The sequence below is a fragment of the Nuphar pumila genome, chromosome 11 (genome assembly GCF_984573655.1).
Source record: "Nuphar pumila chromosome 11, dmNupPumi1.hap1.1, whole genome shotgun sequence".
In the NCBI taxonomy this organism is placed as follows: domain Eukaryota; kingdom Viridiplantae; phylum Streptophyta; class Magnoliopsida; order Nymphaeales; family Nymphaeaceae; genus Nuphar; species Nuphar pumila.
In genome coordinates, this window is record NC_143259.1 from 21,324,872 (window position 1) to 21,347,213 (window position 22,342).

The 22,342-nt window shown below is 38.6% G+C and overlaps 1 protein-coding gene across 3 annotated transcripts in view; it reads left to right on the top strand.

Moving 5' to 3' along the window:
- LOC149822172 (pleckstrin homology (PH) domain-containing protein) overlaps nucleotides 1-22,342 on the top strand; it is a 348,671-nt gene that overhangs the window by 102,676 nt on the left and 223,653 nt on the right. For all 3 annotated transcript variants that reach the window (XM_089980112.1, XM_089980113.1, XM_089980114.1), the window contains exons 22-26: nucleotides 1,336-1,500; nucleotides 1,596-1,670; nucleotides 1,770-2,225; nucleotides 2,346-2,693; nucleotides 2,776-2,907. In XM_089980112.1, coding sequence (XP_089836238.1) covers nucleotides 1,336-1,500; nucleotides 1,596-1,670; nucleotides 1,770-2,225; nucleotides 2,346-2,693; nucleotides 2,776-2,907 — 1,176 coding nt within the window. The remainder of the gene's footprint in view (nucleotides 1-1,335; nucleotides 1,501-1,595; nucleotides 1,671-1,769; nucleotides 2,226-2,345; nucleotides 2,694-2,775; nucleotides 2,908-22,342) is intronic.

The window sequence follows — 22,342 nt, forward strand, 5'->3', positions numbered from 1 at the left end:
GAGTGGTACTTGGTTGTGTGCATTCTTGTGTGTTTTGTAAGCCCATAAGAGCCATCTACTTGTGTTTTTGTCTTTCGTTACAATAAGTACCTCCTAAGACAGAGTAGAGGTAATATATGCCATGAACGCTTGATCTCGCTTCATCCAGCTGACATACTTTGGGTGGTTGATGAACGAACAAGCCCTTTGTCATCTTTTTCTTCCTGCAATACATATTTTGGTTGGATGGGCAGGTGACCAGCAAGATCCTGACTCTTGATAAATGGAGTAATCTGTCTTTTCCTGTTCAGAAAATTGAAATTGTTCAAATTTTCAGACACAAGCTGAGTCAGAAAGTTGGAAGAAAGGGATGATGATGAGGAATTCAAATCCATTGACAGATATGGATAGAATCACAGGTACAAATCTGAAACCGAAATCACAGGCATGAAACCGAAGCCAAAATCGTGGGTACGAAACCAAAACAGAACCAATCTCAACAACACTTCCACTTTTTGAACAGAAAAAATAACTGCAATAAGGATCTGCATTTTTTTTAGATCGCACTCAACAACAGCAAATCAGTCCCAACAAATTAGATCTGTAAATACAATCAGATTAGGTAAATATCAAAACAAGATGATATAAGTACTTATGAATATAGCACCTAGATGAAGGACAAAAGGACGTTTGGGAATCCAATAGAGAAGTTTAGACTAAAAGATAGTGAGAAACAGCAATATAAGAAAGAAATAACAAGAGATGAAGAAGTGAAGGCGGATTGAATAGAACTAAGAGGTTCGTTGTGAAAGAAGACAATAGAGAAATGAAGAAATACCTTGGAGAAGAAGATAGAAGGATCTCAATGTTCACACAGATTTAGCGACCTCCAGCCCTTGATCATGGCTCTGATACCTTGATAGATTTGCAGAAGAACTGGTTGCAAGAGAGAAGAAGACACCAGTGATATGGGGGCTGAGTCTTGTATGATTCCCAATGTGGGTGATGCATTCTTTTCTCTTTTATATTAAAACATGAAATAATTTACATGACAAAAATATCCCTGATAACAAACAAAGTAAATACATAACAAAGAGGGGTAATAAAGGAAACATATAAAAAATATAAATACAATGTACCCAGCACTATAGGGAGCCAATATCCACGATCCAAATCTGAACACGTCTCAACTCTCAATAAAACATGCCCTAAGTTTTGTCTCTCTGATTTGTAATAGTATCACTATTTGGCAGTGCGGTTCTAAACTTCTATTTACTGTTTATTTTGCCAATTTCCAACATAACACTCTTTATACATACCTCAGGAAGATTAAGGACTAACCACTTCATAATACAGGCTTCTGCTTCTATCACTTCTTTGTCAGAAATGTCTACAGACAATGGTTCTTTGAGTGTCAAATCTATTGAAGACAAAAATGTGAATGGTTCCATGAGAAACGAGAAAATGTTTATAACTGGTGTTCTTGATGAACTGAGAATCAGTTTTAGCAGTAGCAGTAAGGTAATAAGCATTACTCTTTTCTTCTACAAAAATAAAAGTTACAGTGCAGCTAAGAGTTTGTTATGTAACTTTCTCATGAGCAACTGTTCTTTTAGACTAACCAGAGTTTCAAGGAGATGCTCCTTACAAAAGAGAGACACTTACTTGAGTTTCGTGCAATTGGTGGTCAGGTGCTTTTTAAAATTGCATTTTAAATATTTTGGAAGATCTCCTTTTGAGACAATTAATTTCTGTCTTAAACTAAGTGATTAATCTGCTAATATGAGCAGGTTGAGCTTTTGATCAGGGTACATGACATGCTCATTGGTACTGTCTTGAAGTCGATTGAAATTGAAGATTTGTGCAGCCATCAAGAGGGGAGCTCACCTTGTTATCTTGCAAGATCTTTTATTGAATGCATGGAAGATAAAAGTGTTAACTCCTCGTCTCTTGATAGCATCAGAAGATTGAGTAGCAGTAGTCAAACAAAAAATGATGGCGATAAGTTTTTTGAAGCCTCTGAAAGTTTGGATGATTCAGTTGATTATTCTGACCAGTTCATGGTTGCATCCAACAATTCCTCCAAGGAGCCTCCAAGTTTTAATCGCATTACTGGCTTGCTACCTGATGCTCATCGTGATGACAGAAATGTCATCTCAGTGGTTGATACCTTGGACAACTTTGTGAAAGCCCAAATTATCATGTATGACATAGGTTCACCACTATATGCCAGCATAGACAAGGAGGTACAACTTTTAATTTCTGTTATTTCTTACTTTTTTCTGCATATTTTTTGTGTTGTTTCACTTGTTTTTGTGGATTTTTTTATCCATCATTCATGGATTTCTCAAAATGGCATGTTGCAGGTAATTATATCCCTGGCAACATTATCGTTTTTCTGTTACAGGCCAACAATCCTTGCAATTCTAGATTTCGTGAATGCTATCAACCTCAATGATGGTGTGAATGGGTCTAGCCACAAAAGTAATGGGACATCATCTACGGTTGAACATGTTAGCAGCGCAGATGATCATATTGAAAATCTGAACTCAGAATTTCAGGAATCTGTTGCCAGAGGACTACTGGGAAATGGAAAATCTAGGGTTATCTTTTCATTGTCTTTGAATATGGCCAGTGCCTGGATATTTTTGATGAAAGAGAATGGAATGCCGCTTGCTACATTGTCACAAAATAATCTGCACACTCATATCAGAGTATCATCGACTCTTCTCTTCTTTCAGTAACTAATGGTTCCTTGGTTTCTGTTATATTTTATTTTATACTGTTAATGTTCAGGTGTTTCAATCTTCATTCAGCATAAAAGCTGCACTTGGAAATCTGAGAATAAGTGATAATAGCCTTATTCCAACTCATGATTATTTTTGGGTTTGTGATATGCGAGATCCAACTGGCAGTTCATTTGTTGAGGTATTTGTATTTCTGTCAAATATCCACCTGTCTTCCTTCTGCCCTTCTGTTCTTTAGTTAAGCATAGGAAAGCTATGTGTTGATATCTTGATTGTTGTTTAACCAATATGCATTAGTTAATGAGCCCAAACCTGCAATTATTGTCATATGTGGATCCATTTTAATTTTGTGGAGTTTGGCAGATATTTTTAATTTCCCTGATGTCATGCAGAAAATTTTACATACCAAATCTATCTACCTAACTCAGCAGTTTATTTTATTTTTGTGAATTTCTATGTTTGCACAGTATCTGCTTAACTGTCCGGTGAACTCTTAATTTTAAGATTCTTTTGGGTGTTTGTTATTTTTTCCTTATGAAATGCCTATAACGAAATATGCGGAAATGCAAAACAAGAGCCTCTAACGGCTTACAAGATCATAAACACAAAATGCACATGCACAAGTCCACTATGGGACAATACAAAAGCCAACAATGACTACAAAAAATATAATTTATTGATCAAAATGCTTAAGCAAAAGCATTAAAACAAACGGGGACCCAAGGTCCCTATTTATAAAGTACAAAAGAAAGAGGAGGGGCTCCCAATAAAGTTGTTGGGAGCCCTCCAACAGTCATATTTATGACCATTGGAACCCCAACGACTTTGTGGTCTTTTTGACCACAGTGCCCCTTCACAAAATATAAAACGACAAAAAATAAAATACAAAAAAATAGTGTTAAAAGCTGTCCCTAGAGGACAGCACCTATTACAAATGGAAAAGACCAAAATGCCCCTAATGGGCCTGACCTATTATAAAAAGATATATATATTTTAACACCCCTCCTCGAACTTACGGCGAGGTTGTCGAAAGTTTGTTGCGGAGAAAGATAAACCGAGGTGAAAGTTGCCGAAAGTTTGTTGTGGAGAAAGATAAACCAAGGTTGTCAAACTAGGAAGCGGAAGCAGGAAACGATACGGGAAGCGAAAGCGAGAAGCGAAGCGAGAAGCGAAGCATTTTAAAATTTATAGGAAGCAGGAAGCAAAGTATCAATTTAAAAGCAAAATGTTAAAAAAAATGAAGCAATATGGTAATTGAATAGGAATTGAAAAAGAAACAAATAAAAACTAAAATAAAATTGATCATTCTTATATTTCATAATTGTTCAGTAAAAGAGTTAAATTTTTGTTAAAATCTAACAATGATGGTTACTAATTTAAAGAAAGTACATGGAAAGTGAGCGAAAGTGTGAGAAAATACATGAAAAATATGAAAAGAAACGTGAGAAAAGCATATAGGAAGCATAGACCATGTGTGTGGGAAGCATAGCAGAAGCATGGGGGAATCGAGATTCCCATGGAGTTTCGGAAGCGAGGAGTATCGCGCTTCCGAAGCGAGTTTACAAGAAGCGAGCTTGCCACCTACCTAAGAAGCTTCCGTTAACTCTGAGATAAACCGAGGTGCAGGAAACACTTTAGTGAAAAAAATCTGCAAGGTGATACTCTGATATAACAACTCAATAGTTTCTTTGAGATACTCATCACATACATAATGACAATCCATCTCAATGTGCTTTGTTCGCTCGTGAATGATGGTTGCTTGCAATGTAGATTGCACTCTTATTATCGCAACACATCTTCAAAGGGTTTTAGACGACAACTCTCATATTTCTGATAAGGTTCCTTAGCTATACGAGTTCCATTGTTGTCCTAGTCATAGCACGATACTCATCTTCAGTTGAAGATAATGATACTTTTTGTTGTTTCTTGCATCTCCAAAAAATTAGACTCTCGAAAAACACAAAACCAGTGTCTGAGACTATCATTGGGATTCTCTCCCCAATTTGCATCAGTATAAGCAAGTAAATTCTAGGACGAAGAAGAGGATAAAAAATCCCTTTATCTTCAAGTCTTAATTTTGCATTGATCACTTTAGGGGTCTCTTATCATCTAAAATACTAGATTTAACAGAAACGCCTGCAATAAGCTTTATCTAAGAAAAAATGCACTCTCGAGGAGAGTATGCAACTTCAATACCTAAAAAATATCTTAAAAAACCTAGATCAGATATATTAATTTTTTTAAAAAACATTTTTAAGATCATTAACTCTGTGTTTGTCATTTTCATTTATTATCATGTCATCTACGTATAGTAGAAGAATAACAACATTAGAACCAACACTCTTAATAAAAAAAATAGTGTCAATATAGCAAGAATGAAAACCCAAATGAGTCATGACATCGTTAAATCTATCATACCAGGCCTTAGGGCCCTGTTTAAGACCATATAAAGCCTTTTTAAGTTTAAGATATTTACCTTTTTTTATATAAAACTTCTTCATTTAATTCTCTATTAAGAAATGCATTCTTTACATCCAATTGATATATAGGTCATTTTTGAATAGAGGCAATGACTATGAGAGTCCTAACACTGCTCATCCTAGCTATAGGTGCAAAGATTTCTTCATAGTCTATACTGTATTCTTAAGAATAAGCTTTGGCTACTAACCTCACTTTATATCTTTCAAGATTTCCGTCACTTTTGGTTTTGACCTTAAAAACCCATTTACAACCTATGGCTTAATGTAATTATTTTCCAGGTTTTAGCTTTCTTAAGGGCATCTAACTTTATGTTCATAACTTCAACCCAATAAAAAATATTTTTGGCTTCATTGTAATGGGATGCCTCATAATGAGAGTACAATACTAGTAAACATGCTCTGTAGTTAGGAGCTAATGTATCATATGATACAAACCTACTCGGTGGAATATGTATACGAGTGAATCTTCTAAGAGGAATTTCTTCTATATAAGGGTTATGTGAGTATTTTTCTAGAGTACTTGGAAGATTTGATTGCTCACGTTGGGAATGCACTTGTATACTTTTAGTAGAGTTATCAACAATGTATTCACTACTTGGTGATGACTCAACATTCACATCATTAGAGCATTCATGGTTATCATCCATGTAATAACCGTATTTTTTGTTATTTGTTTGAATTTTTTTTATTATTATAATGCGTAAATTATTTGATATGGGCCTGGGATCCATACTCCGGATCCAGGATTCATGTGTAAATAATATCATATATATTGTAATATATATATATACACAAATTTAGATAATAAATAAATAAAATAAATAAAAATATGTAAGGGATCCACGGTTGGATCCATTTGGACCCAAGTTGTGGATCCACATCGCAAAAATGGTCGTGGGTCCAAATTTCAGACCAGTGTTGTGAAAAGCGTTGAGGCGTAGCGAGGCGCTCCACCAAAATCTGAGGCGAGGCGTAAGCCTCGAGGCGTAAAGCGTAAGCCTCAAAGTTTTTTTTTAAAAAAAAACTATAAAAAAATATCTAAAATTATAAATAAATAAAAAAATCTTTATTTATGAAGCAACAACCAACAGGAAATAAAAAATCTCAAAAAATAGTGAGTTCATAATAGTGAGTGAGTTCATCAAAAATAAAACTTTAAGCCTTAGGATTTTTCTTCATAAGCTTGAAAATACAACACACATATCTCCAATATTTTCAAGCTATCACAATGTTTTAGCAGTATTTTCATGAAACGTTCTTAAAGTATTTTGTCATCATTTTTTCAAAATAATGAAAATTTGAAGCATGCAATGATATTATCATGAAACATTGTGATATTTCCCCTTCCTAGATTTCTGATTTAACATCTTTTTCTCAATTTCATATTATATCTATCTATTATCTTTTTTCTATTTTCCATAGTTTGGCATGAAAGACAGCCTATTTCTATTCTGTTTCCTGACTTTTCCATTTTTTCTCTCTATCCAAAATTGCTAAGCTTTTCTCATGGAAAATAGGTGTGCTTGAGTTATCTCATCTAATCGACTCACTGAACATTGATAGTGATATCATGACTAGCTGAAAAATTATATCTTAGTCAGTAGGTTATGTATCCCCTTAACTTAAATGTTAAAGTTTAGCATAAACATACTACAAGATCAACAATATCACCTCAACCAAGGTGACTGCAGTCAATCATGTCAAAAGGCTCATCAGAAGCAGAAGAGCTGTGGCACTCCACAATCATCATCATGACTGATTGGTGACTATGCCCTTAAGTAGCAGAGGCTCTAAAATGAACAAAGTCCTTCACACTGTTAAAAGCTGATAATCCAAAAGCCATTGAAGGAAGGCAAAATGTCAGCCAGCCCTTTCTTTTTAATTTTCCTTTTTTTTATGATATGCAGGCTGGGGTTAGCCTCTCACGTCTTGAACATGAGACTCTTTGTTGTGACAGTGCTACTTTACAATCCAGCTATCTCATTCTTTTAGGCTTGTCAACATGTCACCTAGCCCATGTCGACAGACCTAAACAAAAATTCCACAGGTTCCCATGTTGATCATCTATGTCACATAGGTGTGGGTGCGTGGTTGCAGCACTTTAAAAAAATTGGGGTGCATGGTTGCGGGAGGGTATAAATTTGCACGATGCAGCACCTTTACTAATGGGCTTATGGTTTTCCACATTAACTGAAAACAAAAAGAATAAATTAGAATCGTTGAATGCATTTTCTGTGCATGAACTACAGCAAAAAGAGGCGTGTACGCCTCAGTCCGAGGCGCGCCTCGCCTCAAGGCGTGTGCCTCAAGGCCTATGAGGCGCATGCCTCATGGGTGTTGCGCTTTATACCTGCGCCTCAAGGCACAAAGGCCCTCGCCTTGAGGCGAGGCGCGTTTTTAATAACACTGTTTCAGACCCTAATAAGCATCGGACAGCGATCGGCTCGCGGGCCTCGGACCCAGACCCGATCCGCGCCCCATTTTCTGGTTTTATGAAAAAAAAAATCTTTTTTAAAGGCCGCTACAGGGCTGCCCGATAAGGATGAGTGTTAGGGTTCTCTCAGAACCCTAACACAAGAGGTAGTGATGGGGGGCGGGATTGCGCAACTGCTGGGGAGAGGGGTAACGACCCTTCCTTTTCGGGGGCCGCCCTCCTACAAAAAGGGGGCCCCAAATCTTTTTTCTCCCACTCTCCTCTCCTCGTTCTCCTTCTCTCTGTCTCTCCCATCTTTTCTCGCCTCCCTCTCGAACTCCTTCACGGCGCCGGAGCAGTCAAGCCGGTGGAAGCATCCTCCAGCTTGCTGCAACCACCTTCATCTCGCCGGAACAGGTAGGTCCTACTGTCTCTTTTCTTCGGGTATACAGGATTGTCGAGCATGCTATGTGGGTTTTCGATTTCGGCTTGAAGGGTTGTCTGAACCCTCCCCAATAAACCGATTTGGGGAATTTCCCCCAATCAAACTTCTTTGTGGTTTCAGATTTCTGATAAAAAGGGATTCAGTTTTGGGGTTAAGGTGTCGGAAACCCCAAATCGTCGAAGCATGGGAATTTCGGTTTTCAGTAAGGTTTTGCTATGATTTTGTGGTCTTTTGGTCTCACTACATGTAAGCTAGCATCAGTTGTTTCAAAAAATGTGTTCTTGTTGCAGTTCTTTTAAAGGTTTGCCCATCCCTTCATCTGCTACTCTTCTGCTGTCTTCGAGAGGCTGTTTATTAAACACCATGTCAGAGGCTTTGTTGGTCTCATCATCTTCTATTTCACACTTTTCTTGGCTCACCCATGTCAGGTTTTGCAAAGAGGATGAGCGGTCTGTGTCCATGTTCCCTCCTTCATCTTGTTTTTTTTTAGTGTGGGATTCTCAAACACCAAACTAATTTCTTTGTAATAATTTTGTTCTTCATGTAATCTGGACTCTGCTGTTGCATCTGGACTAGACATCCTTCGGTTTCTCATCTTCCAAATTCATCTGTTCGATTTTCTGATTGGTGTCAACTCCTTCAGAATATTTCTCCTCAGATCCTTCATCTCTTTTCATATTTTGCAGTCAGAGGGCTCCACAAGGTTGTCATCTGCTGTTTCCCACTGGCCCTCTCTATTGAGGTCTCTTTGACAACTAAACTGCCGAGATTCTCATCTTGCATCACTGCAATCTGTGGAAATCCCTCTGCTGAGATCTCAGATATCTCTGCTCCAGGTTCCTTCTGTTCTTTTTGTATTTGGGCCTCTGTCCCTGGTGCCTGCTTAGTAGCTAAAACGGAGACATAAATTTCTGCTTTAGTTTCTTCCAAGTTTATATCCAGAGTTTCGGATGGATCACATTCATCAGCACCTACAGCAGAAACCACCTTTGCTTTTGAAGGTGTTTTATAAAAATCATCACCTTCAAAATGTTTTTTTTTCTCCATTTCTAAATACTCTTTTTGTACTGATCAAAGTTTCTGCTTCCATGACTTTTTTCATTCGTCTCAACTTGTACCTCTTTCAAACTGATGATTCCTTCTGCAGTTTCTGCAACAGAAGCCAGGTCAATGGAATCACTTTTATTAGGTGGAAAGTTCTTGATTTCCTTGTCTGGATTTTCTGTTGCTACTGCTGATCTTGGATCTGAAAGCATTTCATGGAACTTCTCACAAGCTGAGTCTTCATGAGTCAGTTTTTCTTCATTTTTCTGCCAAAAAAATGTATTTCTGTACCAGGTCCAGACCCTATGACGGACCAACTTGCGTTGTTTTTGGGCATGAAGTCTTGCTGTTAAAATGATCTCTCTAAATCAAACTCAAGATCTACTTGTTACGTTAGCTGTGATTTTCTCTCTATGTTCGACAGACACCTCCGACGACCCCTGATTGAGTCATTGTAACGACCCCAACTCATACCTTTGAAAAATGCGGATTTTTTTTTCCTAAGAGTTGCGAAAAACTTCCCAGAGCTGGGGTCCCTACAGTTCCAATTTCAGTTGGATAACCACACACCACAAACCAACTTACATTTATCATTCATAACCAACCAACTGAACTCTTTTATTAATGAATCAATAAAAGTCATATTTAATGTCAAAAGTGAAATAGCAATTTGCAGGAAATAAGAAAAACTAAAAGAAAACAAAAGTAGAGCCACTCTGTCTGTAAGTGAAGCCGTCTGAAGTAAACGTGACCCTCGTATCCCCTCAGAAGCGAGTCGATTTCACTGATCATCTGTGTCTGGGAAAAACCAATAAAATGAGAGGGTCAGAAATCCGAAGAATTCTGCGTACAGGTTTCCCTAATGAATCAAATAAGAAAAAGAACATAAATAAGATCCATGTAATATTTTAGAAGGATACAATTATAACCAAATTATAAGACAATTAACCATTCATGCAACAATAAAATAAACATTAAGCATGAGGGAACACTAAGTAACATTGATTATAATTTAATCAATAAAGCAATTAAATGCAAAAGAGATCAATATCATGCAATGATCAATATATAACAACCAAGTGAACAGGTAAACATGCATGAACTAATGCATAGCAAGAATATGCATGATTTATGTGCAATGCATGAACCCTTATTATCTTTCATTTAAGCTCCCCTCTTTTCATATGCATGTCCTATTAAATGCACACAATCTTTAAATTCTTCTTTTTAATTTACCATTGCCCGCGGATACACCAAACGGATACAGTCCCCGAGGTCAAGTAGGGTTCCTGGGGTAGCTTAACACACAATTTGTATTTTATTACCGGGTTCCACACTTAGCCCTCGACCGATATCAGGAAACAACACCATCCATTGGAACCTTGGAAAACAACATCCAAAGTCGGGGACACCATGGAAAACAACATCCACTGGCGCCACTTTATTGGTATACCAAACAACAACAGCTGTGTCAAAACACACCACCCCGAAGAATATTGGCGGACTCTCCCTAAAATCGTGGTCAGGAGAAGAACCTCAATATCGGGTTCAGGGGCAACAACGCACACGGGGTTTTTGTATTCTCACGGTTTTCCCCAAACCGCAACATCCAAGATTCTCACGCCAAAGCAGGGACATCAAGGAGAAAGTGAATTACACTGTTCTTTATTCTCTTTTATCTGATTATTAATTCATCTCTCTTACATTTGCAAATTTACATGCAAAATTAATAATATAAGCTTGCACATTAGCATGCTAAGCTTTTCACGGGTCCACAGCCCGTGACAACATAGAACAGTGCGGTAAAACAATAATATCACATTTGATTTGTGGCAATGCATCAAAATAACTAAAACAGAGAACTGGTTCTCGAGGCTCACCCAGCCCCTAATGATCCAATTTGATCATTACTACATTCATAAGCAAAAATTATAAAGATTATGCCATTTATGCATTCTTTTCACATGCTTTTCAATGCGCATTCATGTATGCAAGTTGTGTATGAAGCAAAAATTTCATAGCATAAGCATAAATTCACACACCCACGTTATATGCATGTTTTCATGACATGCACACACTCATGTCAAATGCAAGAGTTCATTCATGAATCGATCAAATTAAAACATACGAACAACCATGCCATTTTGACCCTGCAAAAGCATCTAAATTCCATATGGGTCTATGCACAAGTACAATCTCTTACAAGAATAATTTAGAACAAGCATTCACTTCCCATGTTTCGCGATGCATATTTGTGTATGCAAACTTTTGAGTTATGAACTAGACAAGCTTCATATGCATGTGATCACATAATCATGCCAATTAAATGCCTCTATTCATGAATCTTCTCAAATAACCAAGTGAACCATGATGCAATGTACACACATGCATAAGATGCAGCCTTGTGATATTAATTTAATTCAACATATTATGTCAAGTAAATGCATCTGAAAATAATCCATTCTTTAGCCTGTAGATGGCTGGTTTAATACAAGAAAGCAAATTCTGGAATTTTCATGCTAAGTGGGTCTTTTGTTTCAGATTCGATCCAACGCAAGGACTATTCCTATTAGACAATTTCCTCCGTAACAGTGCAGCCTGCCATACCCATTACAACAAAAGCAATATGTTAACTGCACCCAACCCAAAATGAAGACACACCGAGCCCAAAAATCATTGTCCAGCCGACATGTAATCAGTTGGGGCTAAGGCCGAAAATGCCCAGCCTAATGCACTCGGCTGAGGCTCCACAACCACCAGGCTCGGCCCCTATTAGCTTCAGGTTTAATTAAATGTCTAAAATGAATAAGCTTTAACAGTTTCTAAACTAAAAATCAAAATTTCAATACATTATTTAGTTAACCAAGACATATCAGAGTTTAAAATGGATGAAATCTTGATTCGTTCTAACAAATCAGGTTCAAATAACTGATTCAGATTGATATAATAAATTTGCAGTAAACTTTATTAACCCCCCCCCCCCCCCCCCCCAAATTCCCCGTCAGTATATATAGCCATAACCAGAAGTTCGAAATCAATTTAATTACATGCTTTGAAATACACCCAGTTAATGAAATCTTGAAATTTAGGAAACACCACATGTATCTTAAAATTTTGAACAACTGCCTCAGCCACAATTGGGTCTAGCACACCGCCAGACCCACCCAGCAGACCCAGTTGGCTGGGTCTAGTACACAGCCCAGCCAACTTAATACCTGGGCCCTATTCATAAAAATTTATTAACTCTGTTTTTTTTTTTTATATTATTGCTGACAGCATACCAAAATCCCAAACATTTGTAGAACAACATGTATGCTTGCATAACTCAAACATACTCAGGTTTATAAAGTTCATAACTTACGTTCGCCCATGTTTTTGGCTTTATTTCCAGATTTACAAGCATTAATAATCCCTAATATGGGTTTTTCATAAGGATCAGAACTACTAGCCTGCACATACATAAGAAAGTCAATTTATTTTTATTTTTATTTTTATGGATCAAACCTTCTGTTTTAATGTAAAAACACCACTACACGAGTATTATTCCGCAATAGCATAAAAAAAAATGAATACACATGGATTTCATCCATGGATCCTAGAATAAATGCTTGGATTTACTCACCCACATGCTTCCACCCTAAAATACTTCATGGAAATCGAATCCATGTTCGTTTTCATCACTTAAGCCAAAAGAAAAACCCGTACCTTTTTAAGTTTTTCCGGCGATCTTTACGGCGATTGAAGGCTGCAGTCGCGTGGGTAGGGCCGGTTGGGGTTGCTCCTTGCTGCTGCCGTGACAAGGAGCTCACTGGAGGTCGGTGATGGTGGGTGTGGGTTGCTGTAGCTCGCCGGCGACCTTCTACCCTCCGGCGCACGCACACAAACAGAAAGAGAGAGGGACGAGGGAGAGACGAGTGAAGAGGGCCCCCTCTCCACTCCCTTTTATTGGCCAAGTCACCCCCCCCTCCATGCCGAGATGGGGGGAGATCGGTTACGCCCTGCGTAACCCCCCCCTGCCCCTTTCCTGATCGTGATCGGGGTTAGGGTTCTCTCAGAACCCTAACGCCTGCTAAAAATATCGGGCAACCCTTATCGGGTTGCCTTAATAAAACCCAACCTTCCCCCCTTTTAATCGAGAGGGTCGGGTCCGGGTCTGCGACCTGCGGCTCGGAATCCAAACCCGACCGCAACTTTGGACCCTTGCCTCCCATTTGGTATGGATCCACAGATTGGATCCACATGGATCCAATTGTGGATCCCCTAAAATTACTCATATAATATATATTTTTATATATATTTAATCCTGTATATGAATATATAGGGTATTTTACCTATATCCATATGGATCCTATATGGGTATTGGATCCGAAATGTGGATCCCAAGCCCATATATACATTATATACGTAGTTATCTCTTGAATAATTCGCCTAATTAAAATTTTTGCACTTATGTAAGTACATATATGTTTTACGAGATAAATATATATATATATATAAAGACCCCTTTATGGGTCCCGGATCCGCGACTTGGATCCCAGGCCCAAATCACATAAGTTTTAAAAAAATTCGTGGTTATTACAGTCATTCCTCGCTATCGGCATCCCTGAGCTTTTCCCAAGCATCGATTTTCAGGTACGAGTTCTTTCTTTTGAATCATGTGAGAAATAGAATACCGATTCGATTTCCATGCAATATTTTGTGCAAATCCATGGTTAAAGAGTGATTCTATGTGTTCACTCTAGATTACATGGATGAGGATCCATAGATCCTCTTTTATATGGGTGTTTTCGGTTCTTTACACATAAAAATTCTGTGTATAGGGTTTTTATATAAAAAACGGACTCCTATTGGGTTATGATCGAAATTTATTTCTGTTTGTTATGATCAAGATTTATGCTTGTATATATATATACCTTAATTTGCGTTTTCTGTTCTTGAATTGGGTTCATGCTGGATATAGTTTGAATGACATGATCAATGCTTAGATGGTGATTAGGATTGCCAAATTTGTTTTCAAGTTCATTGACTCAGCATATGGCTATATACAGATTCTCATATGAAAAGTGTTCTTGTTATCCCCTGTTTTATATGTGTTAAAGATTTAGTTTTTCTTTCTACGCATATAAATGTATGGACATGTGCATGTATTTTGGTTTTTGAGACATGTCAAGATTTGGAATTTATTTATATGTTTTGACTTGATGTGACGTGCTTAAGCATCATATTATATGAAGTTTGTTTCAAATGCATGTGCATACATGCATTGATGTGTTTTTCGCATGTACATAAATGCATGAGTTGTTCACTTGTCCCAATTGAGATGATTCATGAGTGAATGCATGTATGTGGAATGATTTCATAAAGGCACAAGCACATGAATGGTGAGCACATACATATGAATGTGACATATCATGCACATGGTTAAATTGACATATATAAATATGCATTTGGAAGCATGATTGCAAGTTGTTATGGTTTTTGCGTATGATGCATCGATGGTCTAAATGAATCATCACATGTCTGGAGTGTAATAAAAAAAAAGTTTTGGTTTGGGCCGGATCCGGACCCGACCGGGGCACCGCCCCTCGCTGTCATTAAAAGACAGCAAGGCAGGCGGGAGGTGGGTTACAAAACCCCCATCACCGCCTCTCGCTCTCTGTTCTCTCTCTCACCCTCTCGTCCCCGACTCTCTCCCTCACCCACCCTCTCATCTCCCTCGGTGTCTCCGTCTCTTTCTCTCGCTCGTCCACTGTCACCGACGCAGGCGACTTCCCGTCTCCGGCAAGCTTCTCTCAGGCAGCCTCCCCATGTACGCCCCTCTTTTCCCTCTCAGTCTCTTCTCTCTCCCCCTCACCTCTCTGTGTGGCATGGGAGGGGTCAAACCCCCTCCCTGTGCCCCCTTTTAGCAGGGGAGGGGCACGACCCCTCCCTGCTCTCTGTTACGGCAGGGGAGGGGGCTGAGCCTCCTCCCTTCTTTCGTTACGACAGGGGAGGGGCTGAGCCCCCTCCCTGCTTCCATTACGGTAGGGGAGGGGCCGAGCCCCTCCTCCCTGCCCCTTTTTGCCTGCCAGCAGGGGCCATCGGCCCCTGCCTTGTTTATTTCAGCGGGGACTGAAGGCTCCCGCCTCTTTTGGGCTGTTTTGGCAGGGGCCATCAGCCACTGCCTTTTTTGTTTGCCAGCAGGGGCCGATGCCCCCCTACCCTTTGTGCACGAGCCTGTACCCTTGGTCGACAGGCCCGGGTAATCTTCGGAAACTACATCGTGATGGGGATTCATCATTGTAATGGTTGGTCTTCAACGAAGAATCCTCAGTAAGCGTAAGTCATCAACTCGTTTTGACTACGTCCTTCTTTTGGCCGCAAGGGTCATTTGGCCCTGCCCCATCTTTTTTTTTTCGAGGCAATTGGGACGGTTGGCCCCAACCCTATCTATCAGAGAAGTCGAGTCTTCTCCTTGCTTTTGCTTTTGTCTGGGTTGCATGTTAATATCGCATAATTGCAGCTACGACGGATCCCACTCGCGCTCTGCGACCCGAGCCGTCAATCATGTACATCCGCATACGCCAGCGAGCTTGTAACTCTCCAAGGTAGGGGAGGATTGCACGGAAGACTTGGATAATTGAATTAAGTTCAATTAAACTAAAAACGATCATTAAATGAATATATATATATATACAAATATATATATATATATGTATATATATATATATTTATACGAGTATGCACTTCACTCAAGGACGCGGTTTCGCGATCCTTGCCCTTTACCTTGTTATAGTTTTTACTTGCCGTCACGCATTGCGTCAAGATTTAGCGTTGCACTTCTGCTTACTGCCTTTACCTTGTCGTCGCGCTCTGGGCCTAGGTTCTTGCTTTTGTATATGTGTTGGTATTGCCTTGCCATTACAGATGACGTGTAGGTTCTTGCTCTTTGCGTATGCCTTAAAGGCATTCTCGTGGAGGATGCAAGGGGCATTTATGTAATGAGATATTGCGGAAATATAAAGAGTGCATACAAGCACATACAACAATGAATAAAAGAGAAAATATCACAAGTCCACGAAGGGACAATACAAGCACAAGCCTTTAAGAAGGCAACAATATACAAAGCCTCTTATTGAAAAGAGAGAGAAGCTCTCCAAGATAAGAATACACAAGGGGTTCACCCCTATTTATACAAGAGGAAGAGGAGGAAAAAGGAGGGCCAAAGGGCCTCAAAAGGAGAGCCAAAAGGGGGCTCCCATAGAGTCGTTGGGAGCCCCCAACGGTCACATTTGTGACCGTTGGGGGCTCCAACGACTTCTATGTTGGAGCCCCTTTAGGTCCTCAAAAAGAATAAAAAAAGAATTGAAAAAATAAAAATAAAAATAAAAAATTACATTTATTCAAAAAAGAAAATTAGTTGTTTTCTAAAACAACTATGTGAAATTACAAAAATACCCCTATCGGGTATTGATGTAATATACAGAATATATATATATATATATATATATATATATATATATATATATATATATATAATAGGTACATTTTAACACCCCCTCAAACTTTACTGGGGAATGACGGAAAGTTTGCCAAGAAGAAACATGAAGCGAGAAGCCGGAAGAGCTTTAGTGAAGAAGTCCGCCAACTGATATTCTGAAGTGACATAGGGCAGAGCAATAGTTCCTCGTAAAAATTTGTCACGAACATAGTGGCAATCCATTTTGATATGTTTCGTACGTTCATGAAAAGTATGATTGCTCGCAATATAGATGGCACTCTTGTTGTCGCAACACAGCTTTGAGGCTTCAGTAATATCAACTCCCATATCTTTAAGCAAACTGCGAAGCCATACAAGTTCCATTGTTGTGGTTGCCATCGCCCGGTACTCAGCTTCAGTGTATGATAGTGAAACTTTCTGCTGTTTCTTGCATCGCTAGGCAATCAATGAGTCCCCTAAAAAGACACAAAAACGAGTAGTTGAGACTCGATCATTGGGATTACCTCCCCAATCTGCATCAGTATAAGCAAGAAGATTCAAAGAGGAAGAGGAGGATAGAAATAGCCCTTTATTGATGGTATTCCGAATGTAGCGGATGATTCAGAGAACCGCACTAATATGCACGATTGTAGGAGCATGCTGAAATTGACTGACTGAGTGAACCGCATGAGTGATATCTGGTCTGGTGATGGTCAAATATGTAAGAGACCCAATGAGTTGTCTGTAGGGTGTGGGATCTTCCAGAAGAACCCCATCCTCTAACCGCAATTTGGCATTAATAACCTCGGGAGTCTCTACCTTCTTATCATCAGAAATTCCAGACTTAGAACATATATCTGCAGCAAGCTTCATCTGTGACAAAATATATCCTCTAGGAGAATATGCAACCTCAATTCCAAGAAAATATCTGAGAAAACCTAAATCAGACATATTAAAATTATCTTTCAACATATTTTTAACATTAATAATACTACTTTGATCATTCCCAGTGATAATCATATCATCAACATAAAGCAACAAAATTACGATACTAGAACCTGCATTTTTAACAAAAAGAGCAGTGTCAGTATAACAAGAATGAAATCCTAACTTTATCATGATATCACTAAAACGATCATACCAAGCCTTAGGGGTTTGTTTAAGACCATATAATGCCTTCAAAAGCCGTGGCTTAATATTTATTCCGGGTGGTGGATCCATATAAACTTCTTCACTTAAAATTCCATTTAAAAAGACATTTTTTACGTCAAGTTGATAAATTGGCCATTTTTTGGTTGATGCGACAGCTATTAAGGTTCTGACACTAGTCATACGAGCTACGGGGGCGAATGTTTCTTCGTAATCAATACCATATTCTTGGGAGTATCCCTTAGCAACTAATCTGGCTTTATATCGTTCTAAAGAGCCATCGCTTTTAGTTTTAACTTTGAAGACCCAACGACAACCAATAGGTTTTTTGTGTGAGGGTAGATCAACTATTTCCCAGGTATTGGCCTTTTTTAAAGCATTTAGTTCTACTTGCATTGCTTCAACCCAATGAGGTATAGATTTAGCTTGATTATAGTGAGCCGATTCAAAATAAGAATGTAGAGTTATCAAACATGCCCGATAGTTGGGAGTTAAAGAATCATAAGATACAAACCTATTTGGGGGTATTGATATTCTAGAAGAATGCCTAACTTGTGGTTCCTCAGTGGATTCAGAAATTTGAGAGTATTTTTCGAGGGCACTAATAGGTTTTTCTTGATTTCTTCTTGAGTAAACATTTATATTGGCATCACTATCATGAACATTTGTATTTGAATTACTATCATTTGAGAGTGTTATGTCAAGAGGGGATACCTCGTGAGTGTCATCTATGTTTTCAAGAGAATCTTCTTGTATGTCATCAATAAGATCATATAAGAATATATAATCGATTTCATTTGTCTCTTCTATTTTATCAAAACCGTTTTCTTCTTCTAGAAATGTTACATCTTTTAAAACATATAGTTTATCATTCTTAAAATCATAACATCTATACCCTTTTTGATTTTCACCATATCCAAAAAATACACATTCAATTGCTTTTGGAGATAACTTATCCCTTTTATGTAGTAGGACAAAACATTTGCAACCAAAAATACGAAGTCGATTAAAATCGGGTGAAAACTTAAAGAGTTTCTCATAGGGAGAAGCATTTTTTAACTTAGAAGAGGGCATTCTATTGATTAGATAGGTTGAGGTAAGAACGGCTTCCGCCCAAAATTTTTTTGGAATATTTCTAGACACAAGCAATGTTCTAGCGGTTTCTATAATGTGCCTATGTTTCCTTTCCGCTAGGCCATTTTGTTGAGGAGTCCTAGGACATGACTTTTGATGACAAATGCCATTTTGGTTTAAATAGTTTTGGAATTCGTGAGATAAGTATTCACCACCGGAATCAAATCTTAAAATAGATATGTTACTTTGAAATTGATTTTGAACCTTTTTATGAACATCTTTAAAGAAAGTAAATACTTCCGACTTATGACTAAGGAAATAAATCCAAACATACCGAGTAAAGTCATCAATAAACGTAACATAATATGAATAACCCCCTTTAGACATAACCGGAGAAGGACCCCAAACATCCGAATGCACCAATTCAAAAGGCCTTGATGAGAGAAAAGATCTAGTTGGAAATGGAATAGACTTCATTTTTCCAAAAATGCAATCTTTGCAATTAATTTCTTTTTCCTTACAAAATTTGTTTCCAAAAGGAAAGAGATACATTTTGGAATAACTTGGATGACCAAGTCTTTTATGCCAAGTTTCCATATTTTTTTCTTTGACATAAGAAAAAAAAAGTTTGTAGGGAGATCAAGATGGTCCATATAATAGAGGTCTCCCTTTCTATGGCCTTGCCCAATCCGCTTCCCGGACCGGAGATCCTGCACAAAGCAATCATTAGATGAGAAAGATATTTCACATCCATGGTCGGCAATTTGAGAAATCGAAAAAATGTTTAAATTTAATTTGGGAACAACTCTTACTTTTGGAACACAAAAAATTTTGTGAATCTTTAAAAGAGCCAATATTTGAAATTTTCAAAAAAGTTCCATCGGCCGTTGAGACACAAGAGTCATTTGAATTGATGCAAACATCACTAAGTGCATTTTCATGACGGGTCATATGAAAAGAAGCTCCGGAATCAAGGATCCAAGAATACGTATCGGGTGATGATGTTGAAGCAATAGCCGCACCCGATGTGGAGGAGGAAACTTTTAGCATTTGTTGGAGAGCCATAGATATTTGTCCAAGAGTTTCTTTAATGTCATTATTTTTGCCTTCATCTTCTTTGGTGGTGGTTTCTTCAAGAGAGGCTACTTTAGGCTTGAAGGTCCCCATAAGCTTTGGACAAGCGGGTCTAATGTGACCCGGCTCATTGCAATAATGACAAACAATCATTTTTCTTCCTCCATTGTAGTTCCCTTGTTTCCCAAAATGAGGAGGCTTATAGGTTCTAACATTGTTACCCGGTTTGGATACGGCAAGGACTTCATCAACATGCTTACTCATGCCAAGCCTTGTCTCCTCTTGTGTGATTTCGGCAATAGCATCCTCAATAGGAGGAAAAATAGATCTATGGAGAAGTGAGGATCTCACTTGCTCAAATTCGGGACGTAGCCCAAAAAGAAATTGAAACAATCGCTCTTGTTCCATTTGTTTTTGTCTTAAATCAATATCTTCCATAGAAACCCACTTTGGCTCCAAGAGAGCCAATTCATCCCATAGTGGGTTTAGGGCACTATAGTAGTCTTGAATGCTAGAATCACCTTGCTTGGTGGTTCTAATCTTTTGTTGCAAGAAGTATGCTCTTGCAAGATCCTTTTGGGTATACATACCTCTCATAAAGGACCAAGCCTCATTGGCTTTACGAAATTTAGCTATATTAGCACATACCTTAAGCTCCACATTGTTCATAAACCACGCAAGGATTTTTGCGTGATTGCTTTTCCAATCTTCCACTTCCTTTTGATGATTTTCAATGGCCTTGAGACGAGCATCTCCCTCAAGAGCCTTTTCTTGATCTTCGTGAGCATAAGCTTAGGTTCCGGAACGGTCCCCATGACATAACCCCAAAGCTTCTTTCCTTTGAGATTATTCTCCATTGCCGATACCCACATCATATAATTCTTTCCATTGAGCTTGAAAGAAAGATCAATCTTTGTCTCCATGATCTTGCCAAGAAGTGAGAAGATGTTCACTAAATATGAGATACACGAACCACACCTTTCCTTCAAGAATGGAGTGGCTCTGATACCATGTAATGAGATATTGCGGAAATATAAAGAGTGCATACAAGCACATACAACAATGAATAAAAGAGAAAATATCACAAGTCCACGAAGGGACAATACAAGCACAAGCCTTTAAGAAGGCAACAATATACAAAGCCTCTTATTGAAAAGAGAGAGAAGCTCTCCAAGATAAGAATACACAAGGGGTTCACCCCTATTTATACAAGAGGAAGAGGAGGAAAAAGGAGGGCCAAAGGGCCTCAAAAGGAGAGCCAAAAGGGGGCTCCCATAGAGTCGTTGGGAGCCCCCAACGGTCACATTTGTGACCGTTGGGGGCTCCAACGACTTCTATGTTGGAGCCCCTTTAGGTCCTCAAAAAGAATAAAAAAAGAATTGAAAAAATAAAAATAAAAATAAAAAATTACATTTATTCAAAAAAGAAAACTAGTTGTTTTCTAAAACAACTATGTGAAATTACAAAAATACCCCTATCGGGTATTGATGTAATATACAAAATTTATATATATATATATATATAATAGGTACATTTTAACAATTTACTACTCTCTCTCTTGCGACGAGAGTTGAGTTGAGAGCTAGTATTACATCCTCGTCTAAGCAGAAGGATACCTTACAAGGATTCTGACTCTTCGAGTATGCAGTCCTGCAGACGAGTTGGGGTTTGAGTGAGCTACTTAGCAGGGGTTCTGTTGAGAAACCTGTATCCTGTCTATCGAGGCCGGTATCGAGTCATGTGAGGCATGTAGATACCTCGATAGCGGATGAGATTCTAGAAAATCACATGCATAATGTTGGCACAAGGTATTGCTGTTTCAAAGGATAAACATTACATCTTTGTGAAACACTCCTGTTGAGGCTTCTATTGAGGAGCTATATCCCCTTCATCCTATAGTACTTGTAGTCGTGCACGACACGTCTAGTACTTCGATGATCGGATGAGACGGTCGTACGACCTCGAATAGTGCTAAATGCAAAATGCTATAATCACATAAATGCCTCACATTCGCCTTCAAAGGCAAGATGCTCGAGTGATTTAAAGACCACAACATAAGATGGGTCGTTAGTTAAGCAACCCTAACGCACCCATTCGCTTGTGGTTGTTCTGTCAAGGGAGAGGATAGAGCGGTACAAAAACTCCAATGGATAGGTTCTTAACAACCACCCTACGGGCAATGATCTAGCTTCCCCAGTCATTGGAGTTAGGGGAAAGGGGCTACAATAGCAGAAGTTGGATGCATCCGTGACACTGCTTTTCAGCCTCTGGGGAATCCTCTCTCGGCTAAAGCCTCCCCTTTGGAGCGGACTCAACTAGCTATTCGGGCTATTGAAAATACATAGAATAACAGACGCCCGAACTAGTCTCAGTTGTTTTTACGTTTTGCATACGCGTACCCGCAAACCAGTAATATCGGAACATAAAGTCTGTTCACATTGGTTGTTGGGTCGTGAGATTCGCTTGCACTATTGACTC